At 63.4% G+C, this 13,208-nt stretch overlaps 2 protein-coding genes across 2 annotated transcripts; one reads left to right on the top strand and one right to left on the bottom strand.

Moving 5' to 3' along the window:
* Positions 1–176: 176 nt before the first annotated feature.
* Positions 177–3,084, bottom strand: REM1 (RRAD and GEM like GTPase 1). The gene is made up of 4 exons (XM_040079819.1): positions 2,650–3,084; positions 2,421–2,503; positions 1,201–1,405; positions 177–1,016 (listed from the first exon to the last, which is right to left on the bottom strand). Exons 1-4 carry the CDS (start codon positions 2,933–2,935, stop codon positions 739–741), a joined length of 852 nt encoding a protein of 283 aa, XP_039935753.1. The 5' UTR covers positions 2,936–3,084; the 3' UTR covers positions 177–738.
* A 5,976-nt stretch (positions 3,085–9,060) lies between these two features.
* SOX12 (SRY-box transcription factor 12) lies at positions 9,061–13,208 on the top strand. The gene has a single exon (XM_040079818.1). It carries the CDS (start codon positions 9,061–9,063, stop codon positions 9,955–9,957), a length of 897 nt encoding a protein of 298 aa, XP_039935752.1. The 3' UTR covers positions 9,958–13,208.

The following is a 13,208-nucleotide window of genomic DNA, read 5'->3' as shown; positions in this document are numbered from 1 at the left end:
GAGGCTCTCCCTGCCCCAAGATACTCCAGCGAATGGAGAAGCCAGCCGAGGCCTGGCTAGAGCAGGAAGCAGATCCTCAGCCCTGGCCATAGGCAAGGAACAGAGCTCCAGTCCAACCATGTGGCTCTGGGATGTGGCTCCCCAGGGCAGGGACCCAGCAGAGAACAGCACCTCTCTGATGCGGTTTATTCTGCAGATCAAGGGTTTCCCCATCACACCAGTACAGAGAGAGCACAGAAACACTGGTGCCAGTGAGACATGGCACAAAGCCCTGGCACAGCAGGACCAGGGTGCCAGGTGATGCCACTGGTGCTCCCCTGCCCCCTCTTCCCAGCCAGGCTCCAGGCTGTCCAAGGTGGACAATGTCCTTGCTGCCCTGCAAAGGATGGTGCTGCGAGCGGGACCTGCCACACTCCTGGTAGCCTCCAGCCCTGCTCTGGGGCACAGCTACCACTCACCTCTGGCTCTGCAGGAGCAGTTGTGATCCAAAATCTCACCACCCCAAGTTCAGGTACCCATCCTGTCCTCCATTCCATGGACCTGGTCCCACTTACCCCCTCTCCTGGAGGGGAGTGGCTGGATCCAGAGCACTTTTGCATCCCTCAGCACCAGTAAAAACAGCTCCACATCCTCAGCTTCACTCCAGCCCTGTCTGAGCTCTCCACAGAGCCACTGGCCACACTGCTGGCAGACAGCAGACTCCCAGCTGGCATGTGTGGAGGGACAGGACCGTGGTTCTCAGAGCACAGACAGGTCGTGGCAGGACTTGGAACGGACTTTGAGGGCCACTTTGCTGCTGTTCCTGGCCACCAGCCTGTCGAGGAAGTGCCGGGCTCTGCTGGTGAAGCTCTCCTTGTGCTTCTGGCCAGGCGTGGGGTGCAGGTGGGACTTTTTGCCCCCTTGGCGCAGGCGGATCTGCCGCACCACCCCCTCGAAGAGCTCGGCCACGTTGTGCTGCAGAGCTGCCGAGGTCTCAATGAACTTGCAGTCGAAGACGGCGGCGCAGGCCTGGCCCTCTGCAAGAGAAGAGCAGGGAGGGGGCATAGCCCTGCTAGCACCCCAAGTACTGTGGGACGGGCACTGCCACTTGCACGGCAGCAGCTGCACGTCCAGGGACAAGGGCATAGATGTGGGGGAAGCAGCTGGGCATGGAGCCCCCGGAGGGGTCTCTACCAGCCAGAACCTTCACCCCCTACTCACCTTCCTCAGACACCTCACGGCACCGCACCAGGTCAGTTTTGTTCCCCACCAGGATGATGGGGATGTCCTCAGCCTGGCGCGCGCGGCGCAGTTGGATGCGCAGCTCTGAGGCACTCTCGAAGCTGTCCCGGTCAGTGACAGAGTAAACGATGATGTAGGCGTTCCCTATCTGCAGGCAGTGGCTACGGCGCTGGCTCTCCTCACCCTATCACCACATGGGGAATGAGATGTCACCAACCCGTGGCCATGACCACTTCCAGGGGACAGAAGAGCACCCTGGAACTGATGGAACTCATCAGCGCACCCCACCAGCCCCCACACTGTGGAGAACAGATGTGTTACCCTATTAATTAAATGCAGATTAAAAGCTCTTGATTTTGAGGGGAGTGTCTGGGTGCTTTCCTCTCTATCCACAACAAACTGGGGCTGTGGGCTCATCTTGGTGTGAGGAGGTGAGACTGAATCCCCTGGGGATGCCCTGGGACAGTGTGGTGGGTACTGCACCCTGCATGATGCAGGCACTGCTGGGCCGTGTGGAAATAAGCCAGAGTGGAGAAAAAGGGGCCATTGCCGGGCTGTTACTGTGCTGGGGCATCTCTGGGCAGTGCAGGTAAGTGCCAAATACAGCATCAGTCCATGTGGGTGCTGCACTCCTGTCCACAGCTTGGGCACTGACTCCATCCCCGCTCCCAGGGACTCACTGCTTGGTGGCACCTACGGGAGTGCAGGGGCCTGGAATGAAGGGAAGGAGGGAGGTGTTTGCAGGGAGGCAGTGACAGCAGCACTGGTATTTCTGCCCAGGAGATACCTCATGGGGAATGCCCTATGCCAGGCTCTTGGGGGCACCGTTCTGTCCGTTAAAGTGTTCTGGCTGGTGATACTGACTCATGGATTTACCCATGGATCCTTCGGCCCCATTCCCAAACCATTTCAAAGCATTTTGAAGTGGGATATCATATAAGAACCCACACCAGTGAGAACACAGCGGGCAGCCTCCCATGCCTGGGGAGGGTGGGCACAGAGCTGGGCAGAGATGTAACCCCAGCATGTCTTGTCCAGTGTGTATCCCGTGCTCCACATTGGTGAGCCCTAGACATGGACAGGAGGGCCCCAGGTTGCCCTTCAAATCCCTCAGAGGCCCCAAGACAGCACTTGTGCCCGTACAATGCCCCCGGCACATCCTGGCTCACGCAGCTCACTCCAACCCAGCCCCGCTGTACCCTCTGCTCTGGCTCCCAGGTGTCCAACACCACCAGCGTGGTCTCCTCGCCATCCACGGTCAGCCTGCGCTCGTACGCGGCCCCTGCGGGACACCAGAAGAGCTCGGTCAGTGCCGCGCTTCCCAGACAGCCGCGTCCCGGGGCTCCTCTCCGCCTCGCACACGGGTTTGTCCCATCACAGGCTGCCCCGCAGGTGGCCTTGCAGCAGATCCCCCCGCCAGACACCCACCTCCGTGCTGCTCCAGCAGGTCCCTCTCCTGGACGCCGGCGAAGAGGTTGACCAGGCTGGTCTTCCCCACTCCGGGGTCACCCAGCAGCACCACTCGGTACCGGGGCTCCCTGAGGCTCGGGGAGCTGCCTCGGGCCCTGCTGCCCGGCTCGGAGGCGGTGTGGCCGAGCTGGGGGTGACAGGTCCCACCCCGCGAAGTGGCCCCAGAGCCACCCGGCCGCGGGAGCGGGGTGCTGGCCCTCCGCCGCAGCGGGCTCCTGCTCCCGGGCTGCGTGTTCAGGGTCATCACCGGCACCGAGGGCAGGGGGCCGTAGGGTGGGCGGGGGAGCGGGTGTCCCCGCGAAGGGTTAGGGTTAGGGAGCTCCCGGAGCCGCTCCGAGGCGATGGCAACTCGGGCACAACTTTCCCGGGACACCCGTACCGCCGTCCGCCCCGGGCTTTAAGCTCAGGGAGGTGGAGCCCCTGTTCGCTCCGATCCCTCCCCGCCAGACACACCCCCGCCCGCACTGGCCTCGGTCCGGCCCAGCCGCCCCGTCCCGGTCCCCGAGGTCCCCTCGGGGCTTGCGGTGCCAGGGAACGGCGAATTCCCCCGGGCCCCGTGCCTCGGTCATGGGGAGCAGCGGTTACATCGGGATGCTGCGGGATGCGCTGCCGCGGGCGGAGGCTCCACGGCGCTCCGATTCTGTGTGGAAGGAACAGCGTCACCCCGGTTCTCTGCCGTGGGGTTGCCGCCCCTTGGCTCGGTTCCACCAAGGAAGGAGCGAACCGAACCCGGTCCGGTCCTGCCCTGCCCTGCCCTGCCCAGAGGAAGATGTGTTTTTCAGGACCTAGAAGCCTGGAGCCCAGCTGTGCAGCTCTGTCTCCAAGATGCAGTGATGGAATACAAGGCTGGGGCTCTACTGGCACGGGCAATAGCAGGAGCTGTTTTTATCTGAACCTTTCCTTTGGGACACTGGCAGCAGTGTCCCAAAGTGTCCCAATGTGGGCACTGTTCTGAGCCTACACTGGGTCACCAGTCCACCCACACTGGAATATACTGGCAGAGCCTCGCGACACCAGGGCTGGTCCCAGGACATTCCCCATGATCCAAGCACAGCATGGGGCGGGCAGGAATGACAGTAACACCTTTATTGTGCCATAAAACCACATCAGCAAATGCCCAAGGTGCTAAGCAGGACTGGGGGGAAGAAGAGCTGAAGACAATGAAGTCAGCTCAGCACTGCATCCAAGCCTGGCCACTCCAGGCACTGAGAAAGGGGCTGGCATCAGATGAGCGACACCTCCTTGGTGGGAATGCTGGGGACCACCTCACTAACCCAGCATGGAGCTGAGAGAGAGGAGAGTTAGGAGGCCCAAAGCACAGAGGGGGAATAAAGCACTGTGCTTTGGCTGTCTCGGTATGAAAAGGAGCAGAAGCAGGAGCAGGGTGACTGCTCAGATGTTCTGTGCTCAGAAGTGTCCCATTCCCTGCATGGCATCAGGGCCACAATGATGGAGGGAAGCCCGTCTTGTGTCAGCTGTGCCACCCTCTCTATGTCCCCAGAGTCCTGCACTGGCTTTCAGTGGGGTCAGCCCAGATGCTTGTTCTGGGACCCAGGACCTTGCAAGCAGCTAGGGGAAGAGGGAAACTCTTTTAAACCAGGTGAAGGTAGTGCCCAGCTCCTGTTTAGTGTAATACCAGAGCCAAACCTGACCTCCAGTCAACCCAGCAGTATTTTTTTCATGCCTCATGGTCTGCCACAGTCACTGACCACTCTGCCAAACACCAAAATCGGTTCCATCCCAAGCCCTGCTCCACCACACTCAGACCACGCTCTGTATGGCAGGCTCAGCTCTTGCCAGCCTTCCCAGAGCAGCTCTGAGAGGGAGAAGGAATGAATTCAGCTGTTCTCATTATCAATCCTGAAAGACAAACAGAAGCAGAGAAAGCCTGTTGGAGCAGCCAGGTACATCTGCTTTCTCGCAGTGGGGACAAGTGCGGCAAGCTGGGCTTGCTCAGAGCTGCCTCATCCATCTCCGTCTCAACAGAGGACAAACTGTGCATCCAGAGTGTCCCAGCATAGGGCTCAGACCTACTGGTGAAATCCAGGGCCTCTGGAAACAGGAGGATTTTTAAGGAGGGGAAGCTGAAATGCAGATGGGAATGAATACAGGGGGGTTTACAGCTCCTCTGGGTTTCGCACACTGCCAGCAACATGCAGGGACCGAGGGAGGGCCAGCACAAGCACTGTGCTCCTCTGCACGCTCACATTCCCAGGATGAGAAATTTGTGGTTTATTTTGTTCTTTCAAGACGCAAGTCCAGTGTCTGGATGCAAAGGGTTAATTAGCAAAACGGAGGGCTGGTGATGTCGTGTGAAAAGTTGCAGGGAGGTCAGTGGGAAAGGGCTGAGGATGGTGGAGAGGGCTCTGGCACAGGCTCCCGCCTGTCAGGGCGGGTAAGCACCAAATGCCTGACTTGTGATGTTACAGAAACTTTCCACTTGGGCCCTTCCTGCTATTTTTAACTCTTCTCCCATCCACCCGCAGTAACCCCAGCCCCACCAGCTGCTGAGGCTAATTAATTCCCCTTTTTTATCTTTTTTTTTTTTTTTAACAGAAAAAAAATTAAGTTCCACTAATCTATCACACAGCCACTCGTCTCCTCCCTCCTGACATGTTCCAGGCTTTCCTTCTCCTTCAGCTCGTGCCTCCGTAGCTACAGCCATACCTGTCTTCCAGCTAAAACCGAGACCCTGGTGCAGGAGATCCAGCCACCCTCAGTACCCACACCACTGCTGCTCTGCTCAGTGAGTGTCTGCCCAACAGGGTGATGTTTTCAGGAAAAATAAGCCCTGTGTGCACCCGGGGGAGGAGGCAGGAGCTGGGATACACCAGGGAGGAATGATCCTGTGAGCAGATTCCCCCCCTGAGCACAGGTTGCCTTTTGTCACAGGGCTCTCTCCCTCCTGGCAGGCTGATGGGAAGATCATCCCCACAGGGCAAATGGGATTCATTCTCAGAAATGGAATTGTTTGACATTTATAAGATCAACACTGTCTTTAGCCAGGATGGAAAGCAAAAGGTAACATGACTGTACAGACTCATTTCACAGTGATGTGAGCAACTAGCTTCCCAGATTATTTTCCATTGTTTTTTCTATCTCCTGGAGTTCTGCCCTCGCTGTGTCCAGCCAGTTCTGACAGCAGGTCTGCACCACTGCCTTCATTCTCTGCACAGGGAGAAATCCAGTCACTGCTCATTCCTCAGAGCTGGGAAATGTCCTCTTGCACCATCCCTGACCTTACCCTCAGGCACTGCTGCTTGCACTGGCAGCACGGAGGAATCTGTCACCGTGCCTGGTGCCACTGCGCACAGGAGTGGCTCTGGGAAGCAGAGTGGTGCTCCAGCTTCCAGCTGGAGCCAGGGACAGTATGGAGGAATGGATTTAGCAGGCTGTTGCAGGGGTGACACTGCTGCCGATGGGGAACCCCTCCCGGCTCGCTCTTTGTCCATTTGGCAGCTTCTGTGCCTCCTGGGACACCCCTACATCCCATTGATCCTTCCCCATCCTCTGCCCGCCGGGGACCCCCGGGCCCCATCTCCCCTCCGGGGACCCCTCTTCGCTAAGGCCGCTGGGGATGCCCCGTGGCCCCCGTAACCCGAGCGGGTCCCCACGGCAACAGCGGCCTCGGGGACCGGGCGGGGCCCAAGCTCACGGGAACGGGCGGAAGGTTCGCCCCCTGCCGGCTCCGCCCCGGCACCGCACCGGGACGGGGTCACCGGGACGGGGTCACCGGGACGGGGTCACCGGGACGGGGTCACCGGGACGGGATCACCGGGACGGGATCACCGGGAGGGGTCTGGGTGTCCGGGACTGGAAGCAGCTGTGGCACCCCGAGCAGTTCGGCGGGACTGGCCCCGGGCTGCTTGCGGTAGAGGCGGGCCCGGTGCACGGGACCAGCGGGGATGGGCAGCCGCCTCCGGGCCCGCAGAGCTGCTCGACCCCACGGGCGTTCCGTGCTAATGCGCACCCGCCGGAGGTGCTTGGGAGCGGCCAAGCAGGTGCTCCGTGCCAGGGCCATGCGGGTGACGCGTGTCGGGCATGAGCTCCGGCTGTACCGAGCGGGAAGGGCTCGGGGAGGCTCCACCCGCAGTCCCGGTGCAAAGCCGCGGTGGGGAACTGCGTGGTCCCCGCGCAGCGCGGCTCCGGGACGGCGTGGGCAGCGCCTGGGGCTGCGGGCCGGGCCGGAGCGAGGGAAGGGCCTCGGTGTCCCGGCTGGCCGCAATGTCGGGGCAGCCGGCAGGGTCGGGACAGGCCACAGCTCCTGCTCAGAGCGCAGGACGGCGGCAGCCCGCAGTGCCCGGTCAGCCACGGTGCCCGTCAGCCGCGGTGACGGTCAGTCGCGGCGCCCGGTCAGTCGCGGTGCCTGGTTAGGAGCGGTGCCCGGTCAGTCGCGGTGCCCGGTCAGGCGCGGTGCCCGGTCAGCCGCGGTGCCCGGTTAGGCGCGTTGCCCGGTTAGGCGCGGTGCCCGGTCAGCCGCGGTGCCCGGCCAGTCGCGGTGCCCGGTCAGTCGCGGTGCCTGGTTAGGAGCGGTGCCCGGTTAGGCGCGGCGCCCGGTCAGGCGCGGTGCCCGGTCAGGCCGGGCACGGCCCCGCGCGCTCCCTGTCACCACAGCAACTGGCGGCGGCGGCGCAGCCAATGGGCGCGGCCCCCGGCGGGCCCGCGCCCGGAGGCGACAGCCAATGGGGCGCGGCCCCCGGCGGGCAGCCCGCGGTCACCGGGGCAACAGCGGCGCCGCCGCCGCCCCATTGGTGCCGCCCAGCGGAGGGGAAGGGGCCTGGCCGGGAGGGGCGTGGCCCCACTCCTGGCACCGGGGGGCCGCGTGTCCGCCTCGTGGGCTGCGCGTTCCCCGCCCGGCGCTCCCGTCCCCGCCGGGGACCGAGACACGGGGAGACGCCGCTGGAATGGGTGGCGGGGACGTGTCCTCTAAGGCGTCGGGGTTCCCACAACGCGTGGTGCCGAGCGGTGCAAGTCCTAGTGAGCGGCCTGGGGCTCTGCCCGGACCACAGGGAGCAGCGGGTGTCCCAGGAGCCCGCTGGGCCGGCAGGGCAGGGTTTAAGCGCAGCATTCCGGGTTGATACTCGGTGTTCCGGCCGGTCAGACCCATGCACAGGCTGCCGGCGAACCGCGAGGGGTGTGGGTGCTCCCGAGGGTGCGGATGTCAGGGTCACCGGGGACATCGGGGTGCCTAGAGCGGGGGAGCAGCGGGTTACTGGCAAGAGCCGGAGCATCCTCGGGCGGGTGCCTGAGGGCGCAGAGAGGTACCGGCGTACCGGGATGCTTGTCTGAAGGCACCGGGTGTCACCGGGGTGTCACCGGTGTTCTGTGCTGCTCGGGTCGCGGTAGCTGCCGCGTTGCCGTGCGGGCGGTATCGGGGGCATCAGTGTGCCGGGCTAGCGGGGGGTAGCGGGGCGTGTGCCGTGTGTAGCGGGGGGCGTACCGGGGAGTACCGGGGTACCGGGGCGTGCCGGGCGGTACCGGGGGTACCGGGGCGTGCCGCCTGCCATTCTCTCCAGCAACCCCTCTCGGCGGGCGCCCATTGGCTGAGCGGGATCTGCCCCCCCGTCCCGCGACCAATGGGCAGCGGGGGGCGGGGCCCTCCATTGACAGACCCGGCGCGGCGGTGTTTACCGGGGGCGGCGGTGTCTATAAGAGCGGCACCGAGGGGCGTGCGGCTCCCGGGCTGCCCGTACCGCCCCCGCGCACCCCCGACCCGCACCCGGACCCGCCGCAGCCATCCTACACCTTTCTCGACCGAAGCATCTGCCGATTTAAACGGGGAGGCATCACCAGGGCGGCGGGGAGAGGAGCAACCCCGGGGCGGAGCCCTCACGGCGTGCAGCGTCCCCGGGCAGTGCAGAACATCCCCGAGCCGGTACAGAGCATCCCGGAAACATCCTCGGGCCGGCGCCGAACATCCCCGGGTTGGTGCGGAGCATCCACGAGACGGTACGGAGCGTCCCGGAGCATCCTCAGACCGGTACCGAGCATCCTCGAGGTGCTACAGAGCATCCCGGAGCATCCTCAGACCGGTACCGAGCATCCTCGAGGTGCTACAGAGCATTCCGGAGCATCCTCGGACCGGTGCAGAGCATTCCGAGACAGGACCGCTACAGAGCATCTCGGAGCCGGAGACCACCGGGACATCCCAGGGCCCTTCCAGAGCATTTCCGCGGCCGCCGCCCCGGCGGAGCCGGCCCCGCCGTGCGCCCCCGGGCCCCGTCGCGGCCGCCTGCGCCCCGCCCCGCCACCGCCCGCGCCGCACAATGGGGGCGGCGCGGCGCGGCGCGTAGCGGCGGCGGGCAGGGAGGCGGCGGCCGGAGGGGAGGAGGAAGAGGCGGAGGCGGCGGTGGGGTACCCGGCTCCGGGATGGTGCAGCGCGGCGCCCGGGGCCGGGGCGCGGAGGCTCGGCGAGAGCCCTGCGCCCCGCTGCCCGCCCGTGACACCGAGCCCGCCTGGTGCAAGACGCCGAGCGGGCACATCAAGCGGCCCATGAACGCCTTCATGGTGTGGTCCCAGCACGAGCGCCGCAAGATCATGGACCAGTGGCCCGACATGCACAACGCTGAGATCTCCAAGCGCCTGGGTCGGCGCTGGCAGCTCCTCCACGACTCCGAGAAGATCCCCTTTGTCAGGGAGGCCGAGCGCCTGCGTCTCAAGCACATGGCTGACTACCCCGACTACAAGTACCGACCTCGGAAAAAGGGCAAGGTGGGCACCGGAGCAGCCCGCCCCCGGCTCCCAGTGAAGATCAAACCCTCCGTGTTGGGCCGTGTCTCTGCCAGCCGCAGGCAGCCCGCTAAGCTGCCCACCGGCCCCGACACCCCGCAGGAGCCCGCACCAGAGATGCCCGCTGAGGACAGCCCTGTGGTGCCTGGCACGGCTGCCTGGCACCCAGCACCCGATGGGCAGAACAGCCCCCAGGAGCCCCCTGCACCCCTGAGCCCTACCACACCCTGCCCGGAGCCAGGGAGGTCCCCAGAGAGCGGGTCCCCCTCTCCCATGTCGGCTGGGTCCCCTCCCTCTTCCTTCAGCTCCGACGAGGAGCTGGAGGAAGAGCTGCTGGGGGTCATGACCGGGCGGGCGCCTGCCAGTGCCACCTGTGGTGCCCTGGACTGGTCCGTCTTCGACAAGGACCACGACCTCTACCCGCGGGGAGGCTCCTCGCACTTCGAGTTCCCGGACTATTGCACGCCCGAGGTGACGGAGATGATAGCAGGGGACTGGCTCATGTCCAGCATCTCGGACTTGGTCTTTACCTACTGAGTCCCACGCTCTGCAGGTAACGCTCATTTTTATTTTCACCCACAATCAGGTCATATCAAAAAACAACCCAGGAAAAAAAAAATCAACCACAAAAAAAACAAAAACAAACAAACCGAAACCAGCTGTTTACATGCAGGAATCAGGTATTTTGCCTTGAAGCTGCTGGAAGGCAGAGCCCCTGCTCCCCCCACCCCCTTGCACACACCCATTCTCCATCCATCCGTCTGTCTGTCCGACTCTCGCCTCGTGCCCGTGGGACGCGTGGCCGCCTACCGCGGTTATTTGCCCGTGAAATGCATCTCATCGGGATTTCATTGTCACACCCGGCCGCTTTCCCCCGTGGCCCCGGCGCTGACAGCCATGGCTGCTCCCGGCCGCTCCCATCTCTGCCAGCACCGTGTGCCCTCCTGCTCTCCAGGAAGCAGGAGCATCCACGCCACCCCAGCTCTTGGTGCCCACCCCATCTTCCCCATCCCTCGGAGAATGGCTGATTCCGTTTGGTTTTTGACTGCATTTGAACGCATGGCTTCCATCTTCTCCTCTTCCTCTTTGCAGCCCTTGGGGAGGGATGCCAAGCCATGCCAAACTGTCCCTTCCCAACTCCCTATTTTGTGAGAGGTCCCTGGCTGGGGGGGTTCAGTGTCCCACAGCAGTGTCTCCTTCCCTGTGGCGCGTGCTCCCCGCCACTCGCTTTGGGAAGAGTGAAGTTGCACACACGTGACGAGCACGTGGGCATGGGAGGCTGTGTTGTTTCTTTTGCCAGGCAGTTGTGCAGGGAAAGCTGTGCCATGGAGGGAGCCCGTGTCTGGGGTCACCCCAAAACTGTATGGGGACCAGCCCTTCCCTAAGGAGCCAGTCCTCATTTTAACCTTGGAGTCTGTGCCCGTGTGGGACCTGCTCTGGGCTGGCTGACCTTGGCCTGTGGAGCCGGGTGTCACCGTGCCCAGCTGTGGTGGGTGGTGCTGCCGGGATGGCAGCGAGTAGCATGGAAGGGTAGGGTGGCAGGGAAGGGCAGCTTTGGGAAATCTGCTTTAAGCAACCACCCAAACTGGTCCAAGAGCAGCTGCAGGCAGTGCTGGTGGGCGTGTGGGGTGTGGGTGATGCTCTGGCATCCTCCACACAGCAGCACGCTGGGCTCCGCTGCCAGCCACGCCAAGAGCAGGGACATGCTGGCAGGGATGATGCTGCCGCAGCGGCTCCTCCAGCTGGGATTTTCTTTGCTTTTCCTAATGGCTCCTTCCTGCGACAGCCGCCTCCTCCCATTGCCGGGAGCACGTGGCTGCAGTGCTGGCTCGGCAGCTGCCGCAGGCTCTGGTTGGGGGGGCAGGGGCTCCGCTCTGGTACAGCTGTGCTGGGTGGGGACCCCACACATCCCTGGGGATGTGGTCATGGCTGGGGCTGGCAGCATCTGCAAGAGCTGTACTGGGCTCGGCAGCAACCGCTGCTTGAAGCAGCCCCTGCAATCCCCCATGACCCCAATTCCCCAGGGGCTCCGGGTTTGTGGGGGTCCCTCGGACCCTTCCCTGCCAGTAGGGTGCTGGCGGCAGCGGAGCACCCGCTGCCTGGGGCTCTGCCTCCCTGTTTTGGGGCTGCCGGTTCCCCCAATCACAGGCTAGCCCGTGCCTGCCCTTTGCTGTCAGGCTGGACTGAGCTGTGACCAGGGGAAGGACATCCCCCCTCCCATGTCCTGGCATCCCAGGGTGCCTCGGAGTAGATGCCTGGCCCTGCTGTTGGAGCCGCTGGTGGCCCTGGCTCAGCCGTAGGGATAGGCACTGCAGCACAGGGAGAGGTGTGTACCCGGGCCCTTTGCAGGGATGCTTGATGTCCCCAAGCCCAGTCCCTGGGGGCCCCTCGAGGCCACCCGCGATGGTCAGCCATCAGCAGTGTAGATGTGTCGGTGTGTAGCGGTAGCTGTGCGTGTGTGTTGGCATTAGCCACGGTGTTTCGGTACCCCCGTGCGGGTGCCAGCCTGCAGAGCCAGGCGGGCATCACGCATCAGACACGTGTTCCCTGGATAGAGCGCGTCCTCTTCTCCGCGTCCCCTCCCTCCCCGGCCGTCCCCCACCGGATCCAGTCCCGCCCCCAAAGGTGGAAAAGCCAAATAAGCGCCGGGACAGTCGTGATTCTGGCAGCCTGCTCCCAGAATTTGCCTTCCCACCCCCTGGGCAGCCCCGCACCAGGAGCATCTGAAGCCCCCTCCCACGTGTGAGCCGGGTTTGGGGTTCCCGTGGGGTCCAGCGGCCCCAGAGCTCTCTGACACACACAGATCTTATCCAGCACCTCGGTGCCTTCTTGGGATGCACAGCCAACCCATGCTGTGGCCAGGGGTTCTCAGGGAGGGCACCCTCAGTCACCTCAGTCATCTGTCCTCCATCCCTGTCCATGGGGAAGCCAAAGCCCCCAGGTACCAGCAAGGCCTGAGGCCACACTGAGGGTCTCACATCACACATGTGCTTTGATGACCCTGCAGCTCAGGGCTCAGCTTCCGTTCCTAGGGGGGACACGGGTCCCGGTGGTCCCCTATGTGCTGTGCATCACCCTTGAGCCAGGGTGAACTCTCCACAGACTGTCAGGCGAAATATTTCCTCAGGAGCAGGTTCTGGGTCAGTGCCAGAACCGGAGCCAGCGCCGGGGTCTCCCGCCCTGGCCGCAAGCACAACATCATCCGCTTTGTCCCCGTCCTCACCCCTGTCCCCCTCCTCGAGTCTCGCCGGGTGTGTTTGTCAGGGAGAACCGTCGTGGACAGTGGTGGATTTTCTGTGCCGTGTGGTTGTAGTGCTTAGAGACCCCCCCAGCGTGCGGCCCCATCCCGCTGCGCCCCCGCTGCCCGGTGCTGGCTGGCATGCGTGTGCGAGCGTGTGTGCGTGCGCGTGCGACATCCCGTCATCACTCCAGACAAAGCGAATAATAATAATAATAATAGTAATAATAAATAATAAAAATAAACCAAACCTCTCTCAGGAAGCAGCTGCCCTGGCGGCGGCCGAGTGGGCCGGGGGTCCCCGGAGCTGGCGGGGCCCCAGCGCAGCCTGCGGATGGGCGCCAGCGCTCGGGGTCACCTTTGTAGTGTTGTGTTAGTGAAGGATCCCTGTGTCTGTTATCTTGGAGAAACAGGATTTTAGCCGAGGGTCAGTGACGACCCCATCTGGGCCCATCTTGGGGGTGTGACACGCCTGGCTCTTGCTCTGCAGAACCTCGGCTAACAATGATCCTGACTGTTGTGATTATGGAATAAAGTGTGTTGGTCTGCT

Source organism: Hirundo rustica, chromosome 16, assembly GCF_015227805.2.
Source record: "Hirundo rustica isolate bHirRus1 chromosome 16, bHirRus1.pri.v3, whole genome shotgun sequence".
NCBI classification, from domain to species: Eukaryota; Metazoa; Chordata; class Aves; order Passeriformes; family Hirundinidae; genus Hirundo; species Hirundo rustica.
Note: the sequence above shows the minus strand (reverse complement) of the source record. Positions and strands in the feature narration are given on the sequence as shown.